General features: G+C 42.1%; 1 protein-coding gene across 5 annotated transcripts; it reads left to right on the forward strand.

Moving 5' to 3' along the window:
• Positions 1 to 10,234: 10,234 nt before the first annotated feature.
• On the forward strand, positions 10,235 to 20,042 carry PDP1 (pyruvate dehydrogenase phosphatase catalytic subunit 1). 5 transcript variants are annotated; one of them, XM_063130947.1, is made up of 3 exons: positions 10,235 to 10,338; positions 13,054 to 13,088; positions 15,809 to 20,042. In XM_063130947.1, exons 2-3 carry the CDS (start codon positions 13,058 to 13,060, stop codon positions 17,461 to 17,463), a joined length of 1,686 nt encoding a protein of 561 aa, XP_062987017.1. In that variant the 5' UTR covers positions 10,235 to 10,338; positions 13,054 to 13,057; the 3' UTR covers positions 17,464 to 20,042. The 5 variants fall into 5 exon arrangements, with proteins under 5 accessions (XP_062987017.1, XP_062987019.1, XP_062987018.1 ...); XM_063130949.1 differs by lacking the exon at positions 13,054 to 13,088 and having other exon boundaries at positions 15,809 to 20,041; XM_063130948.1 differs by lacking the exons at positions 10,235 to 10,338; positions 13,054 to 13,088 and adding an exon at positions 10,657 to 10,795 and having other exon boundaries at positions 15,809 to 20,041.
• Positions 20,043 to 22,323: the final 2,281 nt, after the last annotated feature.

Below are 22,323 nucleotides of genomic sequence, written 5' to 3' on the forward strand. Positions count from 1 at the left end.
AGCAGAACACAGGCAGTTTGATACATTACACTGTCCAGAAGCAGAGTCAAGCACAGAGTATCAATCACAGGGCAAGATCTGGGATGCAAGGTAGAAAATGCCATAGCTGAAAGAACAGTGTTGTTTCCAGCATTGCCTTGGCAGACACTGCAGGCTTTTATCACCAGAGCCTTCAGAGCCCTACCCAGGTCTCAGCTGCATTACAGTTCTCTAGCCAGAACTCTACTCATGAGGACCTGCTTTCTCCTGAGGAGCCCTTCTTGCAAGCAGGCACTGCTTCTCATGGGAGTCCTACTAGCCTGCTGCTTAAGGGGATGATGCTCCTCGGTCCCAGGAGGTTGCTCAGCCCCAGAAGCAGAATCCATCCATCTCCCCCTGAGGATCCAGGCTCCTCCTTGTCAGGTGACAGTGACTGATCCAGGCATGGGCTCTCAGTGTTTGGAAGCTCTAGCTCATGGAATCAGTTACCTAGGGAGGTTGTGGGCTCTCCCACACTAGAGGCATTCAAGAGGCAGCTGGACAACCATCTGTCAGGGATGCTTTAGGGTGGATTCCTGCATTGAGCAGGGGGTTGGACTCGATGGCCTTGTAGGCCCCTTCCAACTCTGCTATTCTATGATTCTATGATCCTCCAAGGATTCCTCCAGTGGGAGCATAACAAACAGCAACGTTCACGAGGCAAACAACGCTTTGAGACTTTTTGGATTAAACAGTCCCCTTTCGTTGAATGTATGAGATGTATAACTTCAATTTTGATTTGTTTAGGAGTTTTTCTGTATTGTAAATATTGCTTTCCTTTGTTGTATATTTTTCTTTTTTTATTCTGCAGAACATTCTGCAGTTCAAGGAAAGAGAAGCAAACTAAAAGTTTTGACTGTACTAAAAAGATCTCATCTAGTCTAAAGACAGAAATGAGTACCTTAGATGCTTGCTATCTTTTTTATATTCAGTAGAGAGTCACAGTGACCCATTTTTCCTTATCTTCTGACTGTTCCTTTTATCTGAGATTTCTTCCTTTTCAAACAAGAATATATTTAGAAATATTAAGCAACCTTTACTTAAAGCAGTTTCTCAAATGTTGCTTGTAATATCCTGCTAGCACAAACATGCTGGTCTAGACATAGGAATGTAAATAAGATAATGTGAACTAGGCAACTATTTGCAGATTCAAGACATTTGAATTTTAAGTGTCTTTCCTCCCCTATGTAGGATTATCATCAAATATGTAAAATGCTTATAGGGGGTTGACCATTCAAATGTTCTGATTTAAAAACTGATAAGATGGGAGATTGCACCATTTAGAGAGGAGCCCATTCTACAGAAATCACCATATAACCATTGGGTTGAATCCAGCTTTAGTCATAGTTAGAGTAGACCCATTGAAATAATGGGAGCCAAATTAGTCATGACTAATCTAAGCCCCATTAATTTTAATGGGTTTACTGTTATTAAGACTGGATCCAATCTATAGTTTAATAGCCTATGCTTTGTCATCAGATATTGGTAAAGTGTCATAGCTCAGTAGCAGAGCATATACTTTGCATGCAGAAGGTCCCAGGTTCAAACTGTGGCATCTCCACTTAAAAGGAGCAAGTGCTGAAAAGTAGCCTCTGCCTGCATTCCAGAAGAGCCCCTGCATGTCAGAGTAGAAAGTACCGGACTTGATGGACAAATACTCTGACCTGATATGAAGACTGTATCCTATATTCCTAAGTGTTCCACATGCAAAAAGGGTGGGAGGAAAAACAGGCAAGAAGTGGGACCCGAGGCCATGCAGGGAAATCATTTTTAAAAAAAGTGCCCCCCTCAAAACTGACCGGGGCCAAGGGCTGCATATGCATGCAGGTATAAGTGCTCAGCTGGCTGGGGCTACAAGTCTGCCTGGGATTTCAGGGGGAGGGGGAGGGGGAGGGCATTGGACAGGTGCCTCCAGGCACTTTCTGGAGCGAATTATCAAGTTCTCTTACTTCGATTTCCCCCTCTAGCTCAGAAGAAGAGGAAACTTCATCTAGTGAGCCATCATCTCTTATTCCAGGACTTTCCTGGAATCTTTGAAACTCTTTGGGCACCCCTCTGATGCAGTTCTCACCACTCCCATGCCATAGGAGTCATGGGCTGTAGAATTGGGCAATGGCCATTTAAGAAATACAGACAGCTCCTCAGAGGGGGTGGAATTAATAGCAGGTCCAGCCTAGCCAGCCTTCTGAAGGCCTCTACACGTTGCTGATACAACTGATTTTTTTCAGTGAGTTCCATCCAGCATTTGCCAGTGATCTGTCCAGGGTCCTGACCTTCCTTGTCTGTTGAGAACTGGCATTGCCTAACCTGACCTTGCCTTACTGGACATGACCTTGCCTCATCAGATGTCATCTTGCTTTATCAGATGTGATTCAGCCCTTCTAGCCAGTACCACTGCTGCACAGCAGCTTCTCCTGGGAGCCCTATGCCGAGCTAGGACAGGACAGAAATGCCCTCTTGCAGCTTAAAAGACTGGTAGGGGAATGCATTCCTTTTCCAACCATAGTCCCCCACTACCACAGAAGGCCCACTCAAACACACTATTTCTTGCTGCCTTAAGTAGAGGGGCTGCAGTGGCTGACCCTAGAGCCAACTAAAATCTTTATGTTGAGACATTTGGCTGCATCGTTTTAATTTTTTTCAGTAAAACTTTCCCCACATACAGGGCCATGTGCTTGCAAAGCTACCTCTTGTGTTCTTAGGATTTTCAGTCATATCACTTGATCAATAATATACTTCTACAGCAGGGTTGGACAACTTTATGATGTCTTGGGGCTATTTTCTCCCCCTTGCTGGACTGCAGGTGCCAAAATAAGGGGGAAGGATGAAATAGTATCTACGGAGCTGCTACAGAGCCCCCAAAGGGTCAAAAATAGTTTTCAAACAAGCTAATTTTCTTTTGGTGCTCCAGATGTCATTTTGTTTGCCTTTTTCCAAAAAGTTAGGGTCCCACCACCACCACCAACTCTCTAGGAAGAAAGGGCCTGCAGACCACATGTTGCCCGCTCCTGCTCTACAGCTCAGTATCTCAGACTTTGCTACCTCCGTGCAATGCATGTGATTTAGTTTTTTGAAAAAGAATTGCAACAAGCTGTACTTGCTGCTGGATGTTGTAGGTCAGTGGGAATTGCTCAGTCTGTGCCAACCAACCTGAAACTTAAACCGCAAATGTCTTTTTCCAGTGTCATCAACACTAACCTGGCTGGCACCCAGCATAGGGCAGGTTTTTAAAATAGTACATTCCCATGACCTTTGCAGCTAGCAACTTTTACAACAGGGTAGGTTTTCTAAGAGCTTCAGGCTTGCCTTTGTAGCCCCTGAAGTGTGTGGCAACCTATGCAAAAGTGAATGGAACCAAAGGGCTGCTTATATAACTTCCAAAGCATTTGAAGAAAAGTATGCCATCTTGAAATTGTGTCATGTAGACCGAGCTGACATCTGAAGAATTACAAACCAATGCTCTCGTTGACGTGTTGCTCCGTCAATCTTCAGAGCACACAACTAGAACAGGTGGCAGCAGCTGAGCTCTCAACATCTCTCAGGAGAAAGCTTCAAAATAACTCTTTATATAATCTCAACCTAAACAAACAAGAGCAAGTAAAATAGATAAATTCATAAATTTATGTATTTTATACTTATTGTTGTTCCCTGCTTCGATCCAAATGGAGAGGTGGGTAAGAAAAAAAATGATGATGATGTTCCTGTAAGATTCCCATAACTATCCTGCTGTTTGTGCTAGCTAGTAATACACACACACACACACACACACACACACACACACCACCCCAAAAGAGCACAGAAACTGTCCAACTGGATGTGTTGTTTCGCTTAATTTAGTTTTGGCTGGTAGCCTTTAACTCATGTATGGGAAACCCACAGCCAGCAGGCCATGCGTGGTCCTCAGTGACTTTCTGTGCAGCCCCTTATGGATGCCTAGACTTCCCCCTCCTCCTGCATGATTCTATTCTGTCAGGGATGCTTCAGGGTGGATTCCTGCATTGAGCAGGGGGTTGGACTCGATGGCCTTGTAGGCCCCTTCCAACTCTGCTATTCTATGATTCTATGACTACTGCTGCTGCCACTACCATCACTACTGCCACCCCAATTGTATTGGGGCAACAGCACACATAGGGAGTCATCCTAGTGTGCTGCTTATTGCACACTAGGACAGCCCATCAAACAGCTGTTGGGGGCGGGGGCTGTTGGGAGTGTGCTTTAAACAGGAAAGACCATGCATAGAGAGAGTCATCCCTGCATGTTGTCTTCTCTACTCTTGCTCAGCTGATTTATGCTGCAGGGAGGTGTGAAGCTATTCAGCATATGGAGAAGGTTTAATTTCTCCATGCCTGAGATGCAGAGCGAGGATGGGTGCCTGTGTGCGTGTGCATAATAAGGAACAAGGGGGGAGATTGTGTGTGCACGGCAATGTGTATGTCCCCCAACCCACCACCCATCACCACATATAGTCTTCAGGGGCAAAACCGTTGTTCATCTCTGCTTTAACTCATCTGCCATACTGGATTAAGGAAAATTTCTCATAGTGCGTATCACTTTCATGACTTTCAGTTTGGTGAAGTGGACAGGGAGACCTGAGTTTAAATCCCTATCAGCTATGAAGCTCACTAACTGGTCCAAGGTCATCATCTCTCAGCATAATCTACCTCCCAGGGTCATTGTTAATGACAAAATTAGATAACTTTAGGTGTTCTGCCCAAAGCTTCTCAAAGAAAGGTGGAATATATAGGTGATAGATTTCAGGTCATGTTTGCTACAGGGGGGGCGGAGGGAGAAACTTCTGGCATGCAGAGCAGGACCAACTCCAGCTCTTGGTATCCTTGGGCAACTAGTGGGGACTCCTGACTGGGCTTACCTAGCACAGGCAGGATATCATCTACCCACTCACCATCCCTAGTAAAATTCTTTGAGTAAAGCAGGGTGATGCCACAATTAAAAAACAAAACAACCCCCCCACCCTTATCTGGAAGCACCCCTGCCTGCAGTGATCTAGATAATTCTCACCCACCCACCCACTGTGGATGCTTCTTGCATTTGGGGGGGACGACCCTGCATGTTAATATATTCATTTCAGCCCTCAGTGATATAGCACCAGCTTCGCACGCACAAGATCCTAGGCTGAATCCCTGGCATTTCCAGCTAGGACTGGGAAGCCCTGGAGAGCCTTTGCCAGTCAGTGCTTCTGAATTTGGCACAAAGTTTAGCAATTTATTCTTCTTTGATCATGGGATTTGGCTGACCTTTTGTTATACAGGTGGGTGATTTGTACTGATTTTGATTATTTGTAAATGTATCCCTCATGACAATAACCATATTCCACCCTGTGTCTGTCTAGAAGCTGCAAAATAAAATGCCATAAACAGTTATCCACTCTGCTCTTTAAGAATGTCTTTCAAATAGACATTCTCTGGTCAATATCTACGTTATGGTGATAAATATGCTGTTCTCATAAATCAATAAATAGTACAATGCACACAGGGAATTTACATGTTAAAGATTTTTACATTCCTGTCATGCTCTCTAGCATGTGGGGCCTGCAGGAAAATGTTGCAGTGCGAAATACTCTAGCCTGTGGGGCCTGCAGCAATGCCCTCTTCCAGGATACTCCATCACTTGTCTGTTTAATCCCCCAAGAGACAATCAGTATTCTGTGGCTATGCTCAGTTCTCATTAGGTTGTTTTTATGTTGCTTCCATCCCCTCGCCCCCATTAAGGTTGTGGGTTGTTGTTTTTAAAGGCTTTATTTCTGTAAACCTTAGAGTTTCCCCAATAATGTGAATACCTCCCTCTTGTGTGTGGATAGTAATAAGGATCAATACTTGGGAGAATGAGTTCACTATTACATGCCTGTCTGAGCTGTGGGCACATTTAGCAATTTAAGAAATTGTCCTCAGCGCCACCACAAAATGGCTCCCACAGGACAAGTTATTTGCCCAAATCTGAGTACAAGGCAGAGGTGGGGCTTGAGACCCAAACCAACGCACTAAATAACTCCTTTAAACCTACAGAACAGCACCTATTTCACAGCAATCCCAGCTGATAAGAAAATGTGTTAATTAAAAAGAAATAGTGGGATGGGTATGGCACCTTGGTGGGTGCCAAGAAAGGTATCTGGGACACATTGGTGCCCGCAGGTACCATGTTGCCTATCCTAGATATATGAAATTATATTGCTGTTCTCAGAACAACTTACTTCAGAGAAGCCTAATCAAATTGAGTGGGGAAGTCAGAAGCCAAGTTAGGGCTGCAAGTCTTCTCCACCTGGTCCACAGAATATCCTGGTGAGGCCCCACATGCCCCTCAACAATACATCAAGCTGTTTTTTGAGGGAGCCAGCCACTTCAAATCACTTTATTCTGGAACAACTAATCAAATGAATGATTAGGTTGATTAGTTATTCCAGATTTAAGTGGTTTGAAGATCAAAGTGACAAACTGCAGGCTGATGAGTTTTAGCTAATCATAGCGTAAGCAGGTTTCTGGGCTTGTAGGAGGGAGGAGGCAAGCTCTGCCATCTTTGCCAGGAAACATTTATTGTTCATGCACATTTTCAAGTGTCTACAAAAATGCTTTTATGTGCAACACAAGGCACTGATCTACTCAGAGATCAATGTAAAATTACTTCTATAACCACACTTTGCTGAAACACAGGCAGAGAAATTATGAGCTTCTGACTGTAGTGGGAAAAACAGTCTTATGAACTTCAGCACAGCAAGTGAGCTGTCATTTTATGTATGCATGACATATATATTCCCCCTTTGTGGTAAGGAGCTTGAGGTACTGTACAATAGTTCTCACCATCTATTTTATCCCAACCCTGAGAAATTGATGGCACCATGTGACCCACTTCAGATTGGAGTATATGACCCACTCATGGGTCTTGACAGACCAGCTGAAGACCAGCGTCTTAGGATATTCTGTGTTCCTTCGTTTATTTATTTATTTATTTATTTATTACATTTTTATACCGCCCAATAGCCGAAGCTCTCTGGGCGGTTCACAAAAATTAAAACCACAGTAAAACACCCAACAGTTTAAAACACAATTACGAAATACAGTATAAAAAGCGCAACCAGGATAAAACCACATAGCAAAGTTGATATAGGATTAAAATACAGAGTTAAAACAGTAAAATTTAAATTTAAGTTAAAATTAAGTGTTAAAATACTGAGTGAATAAAAAGGTCTTCAGCTGGCGACGAAAGCAGTACAGTGTAGGCGCCAAGCGGACCTCTCTGGGGAGCTCGTTCCACAACCGGGGTGCCACAGCGGAGAAAGCCCTCCTCCTAGTAGCCACCTGCCTCACTTCCTTTGGCAGGGGCTCATGGAGAAGGGCCCCTGTAGATGATCTTAAGGTCCGGGTAGGTACATATGGGAGGAGGCGTTCCTTCAGATAACCTGGCCCCAAACCGTTTAGGGTTTAAGAAATGTGACATTGGCAATGTTTCTGCAAGATTTTTATTTCTTGCCTAACCATGTTCCACAGGCTTGCCGGGGTGGGGGGGAGTGATGTCCAGGGTTAAAAAGAAAAAGGAAAAAAAGAGCAGCTTCTGGGATTTAAGGAAGAGACTCAGAGTCTGATTGCATGACCTTCTAGATAAGCAAATAAGTTAAGTGTACAAGATCTGGTGGAAAGGCCCTCTACTAACAGGATAATAGTGAAATGTGATATTCCTACAGCTTAGCATTCCCCAATCTGGTGCCCTCCAGAAGTCTTGGACTAGTAGTACAACTCCCAACATTCCTGACCATTTTTCTTCATACTGGGGGTTGGGGGAAATCAATCAAAAGCCTGGGTAAACAGATAGGTCTTTAGTTGAAACAAAAAGCTTTAAAGATTTGGCGCTGGCTGTAAATGAGGCGAGTGGTTCCTGTCAGGGAGCCTGTATTAAGAATGCCTTCTTGCAGGTTGCCACCATCAAAAAGGCATCCCCACTTGATCTTAATATCTGGGCAGGCACATAACGGAGACTGCATTCAACCAGGTATCCAGGTCTCAAACAATGTAGGGCTTTAAATGTCAGCAAAAGTACCTTGAACTTGCCTTAGTTGCTTATTGGCAGCCAGTGCAACTCCTTCAGAACTAGTGTAGTATATTCTTATTTAGCTGTCCCACTCAGTAGCGTAGTTGCAGAGCAGCTTTCTGCTCTGACTTCCAACAGCTCCTTAGGGACCAAGACACGAGTCTTTGACGTAAACAACTACTTGGTCCTTTTATGTGAAGATGTCAGGGTTTGAATTCTAAATCAATGGGGTTAAGGACCCACCCCTAGACTATATGTGGGTGTTCCCAGCTTGCAATGCAGAGATGTTGCACATATCTTAAAAAGTGTCAAGGAGGTTGGACAAGGTGCTGAAGTGGCTTCTCTGGCCCTGTTCCTGTGCAAGTTCCGTCTTCCACCCCTCTCCCACCTACTGCAACAAAGAGGACTTCAGTTTTGTCCCACAATAGGTGAGGTGAAAAGATCAGGCAAAACTAAAGGGCAGAAAAGGTTGCCATTCCATCATCTCCCCCTTCCTCAACACTTTTTAAAGGCATATGCAGAACATCCATATGTTAACTTCCTGCCAACCCTAAATCATCGTAGTATTACAATCATGGGAGCTAGAGATTTGAGTTTTCGAGCAGAAACAGGGAGATCCAGATTCAAATCCCCATTCAACCACGAGTTGCTGGATGACCTTGGGCCAGTCACTATCTCTCAGGGTTGTTGTGAGAAAATGAGTGGGGAACCATATACACCACCCTGAGCAACTTGGAGGAAGTGCAAGATAAAATGGAGTAAATATATAAATTAAATAGACAGAACTAAAAACTCATTTCTTCAGACTGTGAATTAACCACAGATGACATTAGCAGAGTGCCAGTAGCAAGAGCATGAAAAGAGGGGGCTTGAAGGCAGATGTATTATAGTAGAGACTTGTGGACCAAGTTATTTAGGACCTAATGGGTGCTGTACTTGTAATGAATACTGTACTTTTTATCGTATTGCTTTCTACACCAAGGAGATTCTTTTATCAGAGCATAGAAAGAAAATATACCTTTAAACAGTTCCTCAGAGACTGTAAACCAGCGGTTCTCAACCTGTGGGTCGGGACCCCTTTGGGGGTCGAACGACCCTTTCACAGGGGTCGCCTAAGACCATTGGAAAACACATATTTCTGATGGTCTTAGGAAACTGTATTGACTGAACTATGTCATGTATCATCTTTTGTATTATTAAAGCTATTGTTATGTATTATTTTCATTAGCAAACCATCCCATGACAATGGATCGTGTAGAGAAGAACGAAAATAATTTTATGGTTGGGGGTCACCACAACATGAGGAACTGTATTAAAGGGTCGCGGCATTAGGAAGGTTGAGAACCACTGCTGTAAACCATTTAAAGAAATCACAAATCAGCTTTGATTAAAATGGCATAAATTTGCATATGAAAAAAGCATTCTTTGCTTTTGGTCATGCATCTTAGAAGAGCCATTCCATCTTGTCTGGAATACCTCTTCTATGAGAGGAATGCCATTTGCCATTTTTATAAATATGTACATGACAAATGTGTTGCCTTCGCAATCAGATGCACATTTTTAGTCTATCAAAATGTTTTCCTAGATCAGTCTAACCATCATATGAACTAAATATTGCAACACTATTATTTTGTTATTAAGATGTATATTCCCATCTTTCTAATGCATTTGACATCACCCTAGTTCCTCTTTCCCCAATCTGGTGCCCTCCAAATATGCTGGACTACAACTCCCAGTTATGCTGGCTGGTGGGGATGTTGGGAAGTGTAGTCCATCTGGAGCGCATCAAGTTGGGGAAGGCTGCTCCAGTTCTCTCAACATTACTCAGACGAGAGGTATGCGTATGTACCAAATTAGGAGGCGAAAGGGCTGAAGCCTGGTTAGCCAATGACCTTGCTGAAGGCACACACAACCAAAAAGGCGGTGAAGAAAGGAGGACCTCCCTTTAATTGGCACATAGTATACCCATCTCCATCAACTTCCCCCGCGCCCTTCCTCAGGAGGAATGCAGGCCTCGCCCCGCCTCAACTCCGATACGTCAAAAGAGAGAGAGAGGAAAAGCGAACCAACTGAAACTCCCCTCAGCCGAGCCGAAGCACAACCTCTTGCGAGCTCGCCCGCCCTTTTTCTCTCGTCTTTCAAGGCTCGAGGACGTACTAAGAAAGAGGAGGAAGGGGGAAGGCCCACACGGCAGTACCCGTGTTAAAATATACCCACAATGGGGCAAAGTGACCAAGGAGAGTATCTATAGGCGGAGGACAAAGCTGTGAGATCCTTCCGCCGGTGAGTAAGAAAACCGTTAAAATCGGGGCGGAGAGGACGTACTTAAGGAAAGCGCGGTGGAGGAGACCGTAGGTTGAGTCAGTCAGCAAGCGCGTGAATGACGTGACCCGCCCTGCTGCGCCTTCAGCCAATCCCGGCCGCACCGAGGGTTTATAATCCGGGGCGCGTCAGAAAAAAACCGCCCACGACACAGGGAAGCCGTCAGATCGCCGGGGCGTTGCGTGTTGCTGTGAGGGCTCGAGGCAGGCGCTCGCGCTCGCTGGCTGCCAACCGCGGCGGCGGTGGTGGCGGGATAGTGGGTGGGAGGAAGGGGGGTGGGGAAGCGAGATTTTCCCTTCTGCGGCAGTCGCTGAGGGGACAGAGAGCCGGACAGAAAGCGCCGCTTCCCCGCTCTCTTGGTTCCCGCTGTCCGAGCGGCGTCCCCCGCCCCTGCCTTCCCATTCCCAAATCTGACCAGGTCAGTGTCTGAGGGGAGGAGCTGCGCTGCGCTTCGGGCGGGTGTGGCGCTCTGTGTGTGTGTCTGTGTGTGTGGCGACGGGTCCCGGAGCGGAGCGTGTGCCTGTGAGGGAAAGGAAGCGAATTGGGAAATACGCGTGAGCTCTGCTCTGCCGGGCCTGAGGCTATAACTAGCCGCCGAGTGGGCGGAGGTGGTGATGCCTCCTCTATTGTTGCAGCTGCCTCCCTTCTTCTGGTGCCCGGGACGGGAGCCGGGATTCTCCTTCAGGCTGGGACGGTTTGGGAATCCTTTTGACTCCTATAAAATCAGACCCGTCTCCGCCCCGAAGGCCCCCCCGTGATTTCTCCTGGTATGATCCAGGCCGCAGTTGTGCCCACCAGATAGGGGGGTTGCACAGGCTGGCACACTTGGCAAAGGAGCCTGCAAGGGGCTCGAGGAGCCAAGCTGCAATGCATTGGGTTATGGGGGAGGCGTGTCGCCATTCCAAGGCCCTCCCCCACCAAAGCAAGAGTCTGCATCGAGGGTCTTTAGTGTAGAAGACAACAGCCCTAGTCTCTTAAATTGTGGCTTGCATCCTGAACACGAGGGGTGGTTGTTGGAGCATCTGCTTTGCTTCCGGAAGGCCGCAGGTTCAATCCCTAACACCTCCAGGTAGGGTCTGGGTAAAGACTTCTGCCTGAAACCTCGGAGAGCCGCTTGAAGGCAATGTTGAGCCTGATAAACCAGTAATCTGACTGGACATAAGACTCTGGAGTCATAGTTAGAACTGTTACCCAATTAAATCATAGCCTATTATTTTATTAATTATTTACAATACTTATATACCGCTCCTCGTTCAAGAATTTCAGAGCGGTGAACAAATAGAATAAAAGAATAAAAACACATTAAAATACATTTTAAGAGAAACAAAGTGCAAATAAGTATCAGTTAAAATTATACATGGATAGATTAAAAATGATAGTTTTGAGCTGTAAAACATGTGTTTATTTTTAGCTTTGTGTAATAGCAGGCATCATCTTAGAAAGGCATTCTTTCCTTTGTGAGAGAAAAAGGAGAATGCCTCTAAGATACTGTTTGCCATCTGCAGTTTTTAGAAATACTTCCTAGTAAAAATAAAAAGTCAGCCCTATTAATCAGGAGCATGTCTAGTACGTTAACTGATTTTAAAAACCCTTTAATCTAACCAATTACTCATTGCAGTCCTAATCAAGTTATCATTTCTCCGTATGCTGTGTAGCATAAGAAGTAGAACGAAACTTCATCTACACAACATTCGCCCCTGGGCCAGTTCCTCTGTCCTGTGATGCATGATTGGTTAACCTAGGAGAGGGAGATTCTTAATTCCTTGTCAGGATACCCACATGCTGAAAGCAAAAAGCCACCATAGCAGGCTGAACAGCTGATAAGGTCATTCAGGTATTGTAGTTGTCCCTATCTGCCCCCAGAATTGGCAGTAGACCCACACTTATAATAAAAACAAGTGCAAGGTTTGAGTGGGGGAGAGAAAAGGCACTCCCATGTAATTCAGTTTGTAGAAGTTACTACAGGTTAAGGAGAGGGAGAAGTTAGTAATGAACTGTTCTTAACCTACAAAGTTCCACCTTCTCTCCATTAATGATGTGTGCACTCTCTCTGTTAATAATGAGCACATAAATATTTTTCAGGGAGATTAAGACCCATATTGTAGTTTTCACATATTATTCATTAATATTTTTTAATATGTGTGTGGTTTTAAGGGTCAGCAGAGCGGCAGTCTGATGTTTGTTGCTTATGTCTTTTGGATCAGCAGAGCTGGAAAAATCCTGGTAACCTTGATTTGTAGAAATAAAGGATTATATTGCTCTGTGGAGAGCTAGTATCTATAATTTGGTGGTGGCTCTAAATAATTGAAACTGGTGCTTAGCAGTTTGAAATATTTCTCCAGCCTTGCTTTAAAAGGATGGGTGTGCTTGTTGCTCTTTAGGTCTGGCTGACATTGGATGAATCTTGCATGGGCTGGGTGTAATGTTGTGCAACAAGAGGGATGGAGAGCGGTGAGTCGGGACTGCAGTAGGTTTAGACAACGCTGCTAAGAGATGGCTGTGCTGCAATTGTTGCTTCTTAATGCTTGTCACTACAAACAAACTGCTTGTCTTTCTATTTCTTTTTCTATCCCCCCTTCAATGTTGGAGACCTCTTCCTCCTTCTTTAATAAACTCTCTGCCTTGCTTTTCCTGGGCTACTGCTTTGTGGATGTTGGCGGCTTCTTGTTGTGACAGGAGAATGTGTGTGTGTCCTGGGCCCAGGCGGATTGGTATGTATCTCTTGTGCTCTTATTTTCTGAGTAACAGGAATTTGGTGGTGGGGTGGAGTGGGTTAATGAGGGTTTGTATTGAATAATGATGGTGGAGGTGCCACTTTAAACTTGTGTTGACTCTCAAATTCATGAGTTCTTGCTCAAGGTGAACAGGTTTGACTGGGATTTGAATCTGACAAAGATGGGTTTCAAATCCAAAGCAGAACAGAGACACAAACATAGCCTTTCTCCTTCTCCAACATCAAATGTGTTAACATCTTATGCAAATCATATAAATGTCCTAGTGTCATGTATACTTGGATTACAAACATTCTACACATCTAGAATATACCACTATAAACTTCATAGAGGTTAAATTTTAACAAAAAACATTATTATTGCATTTTTATACTGCCCAATAGCTGAAGCTCCCTGGGCGATTCACAAACAGAACATTGTTAAGCACAAGAGCCTATATGCACAATTGTTTCTTAAACCAACTTTCAGAAGCTTTTATTGGAAGCTAAGAAGTTTAAAACAAAACAAACTGCTTAACCTGTTTTGTTTATAAACATACTTTTAAAACATGTATGCCACTTTCACTTTTCTGGCAGACTTATAGTAAACAATGCATAATTGTGCCAATTTTTTTTTTTTTTTGCTGAAAATGAATACTCAAGACTCTTAAGTCTGCTGATGCTTAGTGGATTTTCATTTATGTTGTTTCTTTCAGCAACTCTGCTATTGCTAGCTTCATTTGCTGCTCTTTGAATGCCTTCAATAAAGATTCATAAATTTTGACTGGCCTTAATTGCCAGCAAAATTTGCTTGACACTAGCCCCTTCCCTAAAGGAGAGGGATGTGATCTTGTGTCTGATTTAATGCTGGATGGGAACTCATCCTTGTCACACTTAGTATCATGCTCACTTGGGAGGGATACTGGCTATGGTGACAGTGATAAGTGAATTTGTGGACCCCTGGCCTTCAGAGAGGCTTCTGTAGACAGAACTAGTGATAATCAGTCAAAATGGAAAGGCAGCCTCAGAGGCAAGGCAGGGCAGAATCAGAGTAGCTAGGGAAGTGAAGGGAAACTGAGGCTGGTCAGCTGTTGAAACTTTGGCAGAGTCAGGCTGACTTCCAACAATTTGGCCTTGGCTATTAAGATTGGAAATATGTTTCCCACTTCTGATAGGTGATGCTAGGGAGATATTGTTTGTATTATTGTGTAAAGAGACAAATTATCTCTGCTTTTCCCACTCCAGGTTTTCTGATATTCAGCAGTAACATGCAGTATTGACATTTTGCAAAGCCAGTATTGGGCATAAAATGTTGATTGTAGGGCGAAAAATTAAAATAGTAGTAAGCCCCTCGTGTGTGTGTGTGTGTGTGTATTAAAAAGTCTTAATAGACAGTTGCTAGCTAAACTCTGTTAGCACCATACCACTTGAAAACAAAAGCAGCAGCTAGATGTTGGCATCCTTTGAAAGAAGCACGTTTTTGGATTAACTTTGACACTTAACATTTTGTGTTTTATTGAATGTAAGGAGGGAAGAAGAGTAGATATTTCACATATATGCCAAATAAGGGTGATTTATTGTTTATGAAAACACTAATCTGTGAATCTTGACAAGGATAGGCAGATACTCCAAAATATGGAGTAAAGTATGTACAGTCAAGAACAACAGGACAAAAAACTAGGATAAAACCAGGCAGAAAAAGCAACTATAGTAAGTAGAAGATAATGGAATTGGGGAAGGCCATAGGGCAATAGTGCAGTAAATGCAGTATGTGGGAATAGCCTTTGCTCAATCCTTGGCAATGCCAAAAAAGATTTTGTGGGAGAAGTGTGGGGAAAAATTCCTGCCTCTGATCTTGGAAAGCCATTGTTGAGAGCTGGTAGAACTGGGCAAGACAGCAGCTCTGTTAAATAGTATCTCAGACTAATTCAGGATTTATTGCTGTCATATACTGTTAAGTGCATAGCTGTGCAAATGTGCTGAAACCAAGTCACACAAAATAATGTGACAGAAGCAGTGTGTTCTGTGTGAAGGAGGCATGCAGCTCCCAGCCAATCATTGAGTGAGTTAAAAGTGAACTATTTGGAAGTCTTGAATGACTTTTTCTGTCTCCTAGCTCCCAGCTGTAGTCTATGTCTCATCTATAGCAATTTATAAAGCTTGAGGGTGGAGTTGAGTAAATTTATGATGGGATATTAAGGCTATAATCTTGAGCCCACTTGGAAGTAGGTCCCATTGAACTCAGCGGAACTTAACAACTCTGAGGGTGGTGGCCTAGGAACAAATATTAAAATATATTAACATAAGTAACTGATTTGTCTTGGGCAGGGCAAACTAAATCCTTCTTTTCACTACCAGTCTTGAGATGGAGGCTGCCCTCAAGCAGATATGGCTCTGTTATAAGTGTTTTAACCTTTACTTGACTTTCACATTCCCAATTTAAACCTCCAGTTAAGTTGGTTAGAAAAGTTATAAATATAGGTCACTCTGCTTACAGTTCTCTATAAGTATAGCAGTATGAACTGAATTGTGTTCTCCTTGAAGAAATTTGGCCTTAGATTATTCTCTTAAAGCTTTTTGAAACATTTTGCTGTTTTCTGTAATTAACTGCTGTGTGAGCAAAGACTGAGCATGCTGAACTGTTGTCTAGGATAGTTAGGATAATTTTCTTCCCCTTTAAAATCCATGCTAAGCCTACATATCACTTGTGTTTCCCCCCAGCAATTCCAGTCAGAAGCTCCAGGTTGCCATTGTTCTCTGATGCCATGCCAGCACCAACTCAGTTCTTGCTCCCATTAATTCGCAACTGTGAGATTGGCAGGATATACAATACTGCATGCTACTGTCACCACAAACATCTGTGTTGCTTGTCCCCTCATTTGACTCACAAGCACTTGAGCTATGTTCCACAAAAAAAGCTTGCAACGCTCTGTAGACCAAAGGAGAACTTCAGTCAGTTTATTCATGCAAGGAATTATGTCTCCACGCCACAGAGATTTTACCTCACACCTCCACAGGTCAACAGCATCCTGAAGGCAAATGAGTACAGTTTCAAAGTTCCAGAGTTTGATGGCAAAAATGTAAGTTCTGTCCTTGGCTTTGATAGCAACCAGCTTCCTGCCAATGCGCCAATAGAAGACCGAAGAAGTGCAGCTACTTGCTTACAAACAAGAGGAATGCTTCTCGGTGTATTTGATGGTCATGCAGGATGTGCCTGTGCACAAGCTGTCAGTGAAAGACTGTTTTATTACATAGCTGTTTCTCTGTTACCCCATGAGACTTTACTTGAAATAGAAAATGCTGTTGAGAGTGGTAGGGCCCTGTTGCCCATCTTACAGTGGCACAAGCACCCCAATGACTATTTCAGCAAAGAAGCCTCCAAATTGTATTTTAACAGTTTGCGAACTTACTGGCAGGAACTCATAGACCTTAACACTGGGGAGACGACTGATGTAAAAGAGGCTTTAATTAACGCCTTTAAGAGGCTTGACAATGACATTTCTTTGGAAGCTCAAGTAGGAGATCCGAATTCTTTCCTCAACTATTTGGTATTGCGTGTAGCCTTTTCTGGTGCAACTGCCTGTGTGGCTCATGTAGATGGTGTTGATTTGCATGTTGCTAATACCGGCGACAGCAGGGCCATGCTAGGTGTCCAAGAAGAGGATGGATCTTGGTCTGCTGTTGCTCTGTCTTACGATCATAATGCACAGAATGAAAGTGAGACTGAACGACTCAAAATGGAGCACCCAAAGTCTGAAGAAAAGAGTGTTGTGAAACAAGATCGGCTGTTAGGCTTACTGATGCCTTTCAGAGCTTTTGGTGATGTCAAATTTAAATGGAGCATTGACCTTCAGAAGAGAGTGATAGAGTCAGGCCCAGATCAGCTCAATGACAATGAATATACAAAGTTCATACCACCAAACTACCATACTCCTCCGTACCTCACAGCTGAACCAGAGGTGATACATCACAAATTAAGACCTCAGGATAAATTCCTGATACTGGCGACAGATGGCTTGTGGGAAACCATGCACAGACAAGATGTGGTTAGAATTGTAGGTGAGTATCTAACAGGTGTTCATCACCAAGAGCCAATAGCTGTTGGAGGTTACAAGGTAACTTTGGGACAGATGCATGGGCTTCTAACGGAAAGGAGAGCCCGGGTCTCTTCTGCCTTTGAAGATCAGAATGCAGCAACTCACTTGATACGTCATGCTGTGGGAAATAACGAGTTTGGCACTGTTGATCATGATCGGCTGTCCAAGATGCTCAGTCTTCCAGAAGAGTTGGCTCGGATGTACAGGGATGACATTACAATTATAGTGGTGCAATTCAATTCCCATGTAGTAGGTGCATGTCAAAATGAAGAGTTCTAAATTTTAAACTGAAGTGGTGAACCTAAGTTTTCACAGAACAAAATGGCCAGTACTGAGTGCATCATAGTGTAATTTATTTGGTTAATGTCTGGTCATTGGAATTTCAGCTGGAGCAAGTATAATGTGCAAAAAATTTGAGACAATGGTCAAAGGGATACTGAACTAATTTAAGCTACCAGGAGAGCAGAACAACCTCACACTAATCAATCTATTTGCTTGAACAGTGGCTTGTAATTTGGGATTACTTGGTGGAAGTAAATGCTGCAAATGGATCAGTGCAATGTCCTGCAGAGCAAAAAAAAAAAAAATCTTGTGTGTTTTTTCACCTGTAAATATCTGTATAGGTAGGTATCTAAATAGCTATACAGAACATTGGATGGTAAGGGTTATAAATCTAAAATTAGGGCTGATGATTTTTATATCTAAAAAGTAGCTCTGGCGTCTTCCCTTCAGAAAAGGAAGTGAGTTTTTTAACAAGTCGGTAGATGTCTTGATATAGTATATAGCTATCCTTTCTTGGGCAATGATATCTTGGTTGAAATACATGCCAAGAATACCAATGTTAAAAGTGAAGTCTCTAAGCCATAAATATCTTAAGCCTGTCCAGAAGTATTAGAAGTGGAATAAGATTTTGCATCAAATGACTTATTTTGCACAGTTCAAAGGGCAATAAATAATAATGGGAAGATCAGTTAACTAGGGGGGAAATGCAAAAAAAACCCCACATTTGGCTTGCATTATGAAACTGTGATGCTACCTTTTTAAAAACTTGACCTAATCTTGCAAAACATTACACTCTTTGTAAGCAACAGTCCTGGCTTGTACCAAACCTATTTCTAGGCATTAGTCTGGTCTTGTGTTGAACCCAGATAAACAGTGACTTTGTAACTAGTGCAGTCACATCTGTTGTAATTTCAATTAAAGTTTAGTCTTGTGTTCTGGATGTTTTAAGTATCAAAGAGCAAAAACATATCCATTTAGCTTGGTTCCTGTGGTTACTATTGAAGAAAACGTTGTAATAAGATTTGTAAATAGGTAAAGTAATGGAGAAAAGTCTGCATGCTGTATGCTTAATCCTACTGGTGCTGCAGCATTGACTAATGCCTCCTTTCAAAATTTCACTGCTGTGGTGTGTATTTGCTTAAATCCAAAATCTTCTCATAAAATTGCATGCCTCAACTTGGAGATTTGTATCTCTACCATATACAGTGCTTACCTGGAATTGTTAGGCAAATTAAAAAAGCAAAGCTTTATTGGTAAGCACAATTTTGAACATTCTTAAAAATAGTGGAAAATTGAAAGACTTCCCAAATGTAAAACAAGATCAATTGCCTTTCTGCTAATATCAGACTGTTTTTTATCTGTTCTTGAAGTGGTAGTACAGCTATGATAGAAAATTTGTTTAATATTTTTCTCTAGCTCTTGTCTAGATTTGAGCCCCATCCAGATGAACATTGAAATCTATTGTGCTTCTCTATTTAAATATAAGCATTCCACTTAGAAAGGTCCACTGGAAGTTTCCTTTATCACATATGTAATCAATTTTTGAGCTAGCACATTCTAAAGAATGTCTATGTTCTTGGCAATATGGATACATTTTTCAAAATAAACCAAGGAATACTATTTCTAGAGGACTTCTCTAGTCAACGCTTTATTGTGTTTATAGCACTTAAGTTTCTTAACACTAATGCTCCTTTTGCTTTTTTCTGTACACTGAAAATCATATTTGTCTATAAAGTAGCAAATATTGAACTGCAAGTATAAAAAAAATATAACTGCACCAGTTCCTGACATAAGGTATTTTTGTACTTTATATACATATCTGTGTGCAAAAATCAATGTGCAAATCCTAAAGACTTTGGAACCCTAACAAAAATGGGTAATTCCCCTCTTTCTGTGTCCAAGAAAAATAATTATGCTATCCTTTGTCTACAAAACTGAGCAACTTAGTATTCATTGCCTTTATAATAGAGTGTAACTAAATCTCATTGGTTAGGTCAAATCTTTTTTGTATGCTGTCTACAAACTAGATCTAAACTGTTACATTATCCAGACTTCCTTACTTTTTTTTGTTAGTTGTAAAATGTATAGTACATGTAAATGTCTCATTTTGGTTTGGTACTAGTCTTAACTAACAAATCGGGCCCTGGTCTTGTATGTTCAGCACTTGTGGGGGCTAGGTTTGTAAAATGAATGATGAACATCCATAGGATTTAAATGAAGACTCCCAAATATGTATGCAATGAATCAGTATTGTTGCTTTCTGAACATCACGTGGATATGATCTGAGAACAAATATCTTTTAGTAGCCTTCAATAAAATTATCTATTATACAAACATTCATGCTTTAGAGTTCTATAGGATTCATTAAAATGTTGTCTTGCTTTTCATTTGCTGAAATGATCCTGGTAATGTGACAAATTTGGCCAGAAGGTTTCTAACCTCTAATGGAACAATTAATGTATGGCGTTATGAAAATGCAGACAGTGAAACAGTCCTGCCTCAAGATGGCTTGCAGTTGGAATAAATGAGCGATGTCAGACTTACTGGACAGTTCTACGGTTTGTACTTTCCTTACCATTATTTTTACCAGCTTCCTCCATTCTCTTTTGTTTCCCAAAATTTATTGTAAGAGGAATATGTTCTATCCATTGAACGCTGTTTGTATACTCCCTTCCAGTTATTTTGGGGTGGGGGGAGCATTGCAACCTCCTCCCTTTTTTTAGAATGCCTAGCAAAATTAATCAGTGTAGGTACTACAAATACTGAGCTAGATCAAACTGCTGTTTAACTATATCAGAGACTATTCTGTGCAGTTCTCTAACTTCCCTATCCAGTTCAAAACATACTTTTGCCTGAACCATTATGGGTTAGCTGCTGCTAACCCCTAATTTTAAACCCCCTAATTTTCCAACTAAATGTGTCATTTTAGTCTCAGTTATGAATGAACTGCAGTCTACTATTGTTTCCCATTATTAGTATCTAAAATCATGTCAGTACAATGGGCTGTCTCAAGTTAATGGTTCTCATGGGACAAGTTGTGTTTGGGAACACAACTGAGATAGTAATAAAACCTTGCCACCACACTTTTTCCTTAGAACCAGTATCTGGAACAAACTTCTGAACCAGCATACAGAAACTCAGAAGAAAATGTGACTCCCGTAGATGTGCTAAAACTATGGAGTAACATTATAACATACAACAATGTTTCAGACAAAAAATAAGTTTGCTGTGCTTCTTAAAGACGTCTCATATTGTTTCCTGGCCACTCCCTTTGCTTGAAAAGCCTGTCCCATTTCAGTTATGTTTTCATAGCAGCTGGGATATGTTAATGCCTGTATTTCTCCCCCCCCCCTTCTATAAATTGAAATTCCACTTAACCTGCATATTGAATCTAGTGCAGGGCAGACCTTAACTAACCATGTTTGTTGTTGTATTGTTTGTAATGGGCGTAACTTTCCTGTTGACTTTTGAAAGGGGAAATGGAGTAGTGAGATTAGTTATTCATTGGTGAACTTGCTGCAAACCTACTGATCAACAAAGGCATCAGTCTCCCTTTAACAGCTTTTTGTGATTGTCAGGACAAGCTGACAATCTGGGCTGAACATTTTTTTCTATATAATTCCTTAAATATTTCATGTAACAAGGTAAGCATGCTGCAAGGTACACTAATTATAAGTATGGTCAAAAGCAAGTTAGGCCTATATTCAGGGGTATTTTTATTCCATAGAATCTGGACTTCGCATTGTAGTCTTAATTTGATCAAACTACTTCAGGTCTGTTTTTCAATTATGTTCCTAGGATTAGTCAGGAATTAGTGAGACCATACTGGTATATGTCTGAAGCAAAATAGTGAATATTAGGCAAGCTTCACCTATTCCCTGACTTCCCAATCTTCATAAAGGGACACCCTTTAAAGTTGCCTTCTGCCTGAAAAGTTTATAATTCATATGTTAGGGCTGCTGTATTCTGCTCTTGACAATAGGAATTTCCTCCTTTCACCCCTAGTAGTTATATGACATTTTACAAAGCTGTCCTTGCTTGATCCATCAGGATTCCTTGGATAAGCAAGTTGTTATATATCATAACTAAAAATAACTTGCACAGAGGGAATAGTAGTAGTCTGCTGCTTCTTCTTCTTACCCTTCAGCAAGTACATCAGATGACATGAAAGCTAAAGTTGTAGTTAGTCAACAATGCTATCTGTTATGACAACCAGTAATCTAATTATTGTTTTATGTAAGCCAAACTTTACTAGAGGCTAGTTCTTTCTAAGTCTTAAAACATCATGGAGGAAGTGGTATTATCCCTCTGAGTTTGTGTGTCTCTTGTGATAGAATGTACCGTATTGATGGAAAGAGCACTGTATGTTTAGGGGAAATAACTTTGGTCAGAAAACCTTTCTGTAGACAGTTACCTTTATGTTGTGCACTAAGAGGAACTAGCGTCTATCCAGTGCTTTTATTCAAGAATGAAACAAATGGGGTTGGTGGAGAGGCAGGAAGTGAAAACAGTTGCTTTTTATTAACTATTTGATGTCACTCAGAGATTCTCAAATTTCCTAGATCTGCACTGTTCCCAATACCTCTCACTACTGCCTGCTACCTAACAGCTATTTTCTAAAATATAGTGCAGACTCACAGCCAAGCTTTGGATGGATAACTTTGACTTGGTGTGTGAAATTCAGCCCCCCTTCTCTTCCTGCTAGCAGTATGTGGGTCTTTTTGTTCTCTGCTGGCAAGAGAGTCCAACTGGGTAAACTGACCTCAGCAATTGGAATGTTCGAAGATGCTGTGACATCACAGCAGCTTGAGGCTGGGAAGAACTGACAATTATTTTATTTATATATTTACGTACTGC

Source organism: Elgaria multicarinata, chromosome 7, assembly GCF_023053635.1.
Source record: "Elgaria multicarinata webbii isolate HBS135686 ecotype San Diego chromosome 7, rElgMul1.1.pri, whole genome shotgun sequence".
Lineage (NCBI taxonomy): Eukaryota > Metazoa > Chordata > Lepidosauria > Squamata > Anguidae > Elgaria > Elgaria multicarinata.

Bases quoted from the DNA above. Each gene is read 5' to 3' on its own strand.
- PDP1 (XM_063130946.1), top strand. From the start codon at position 13,028: ATGTTGGCGGCTTCTTGTTGTGACAGGAGAATGTGTGTGTGTCCTGGG. The intron at 13,089-15,808 runs GTATGTATCTCT...GTTTCCCCCCAG, and splicing joins TCCTGGGCCCAGGCGGATTG to CAATTCCAGTCAGAAGCTCC.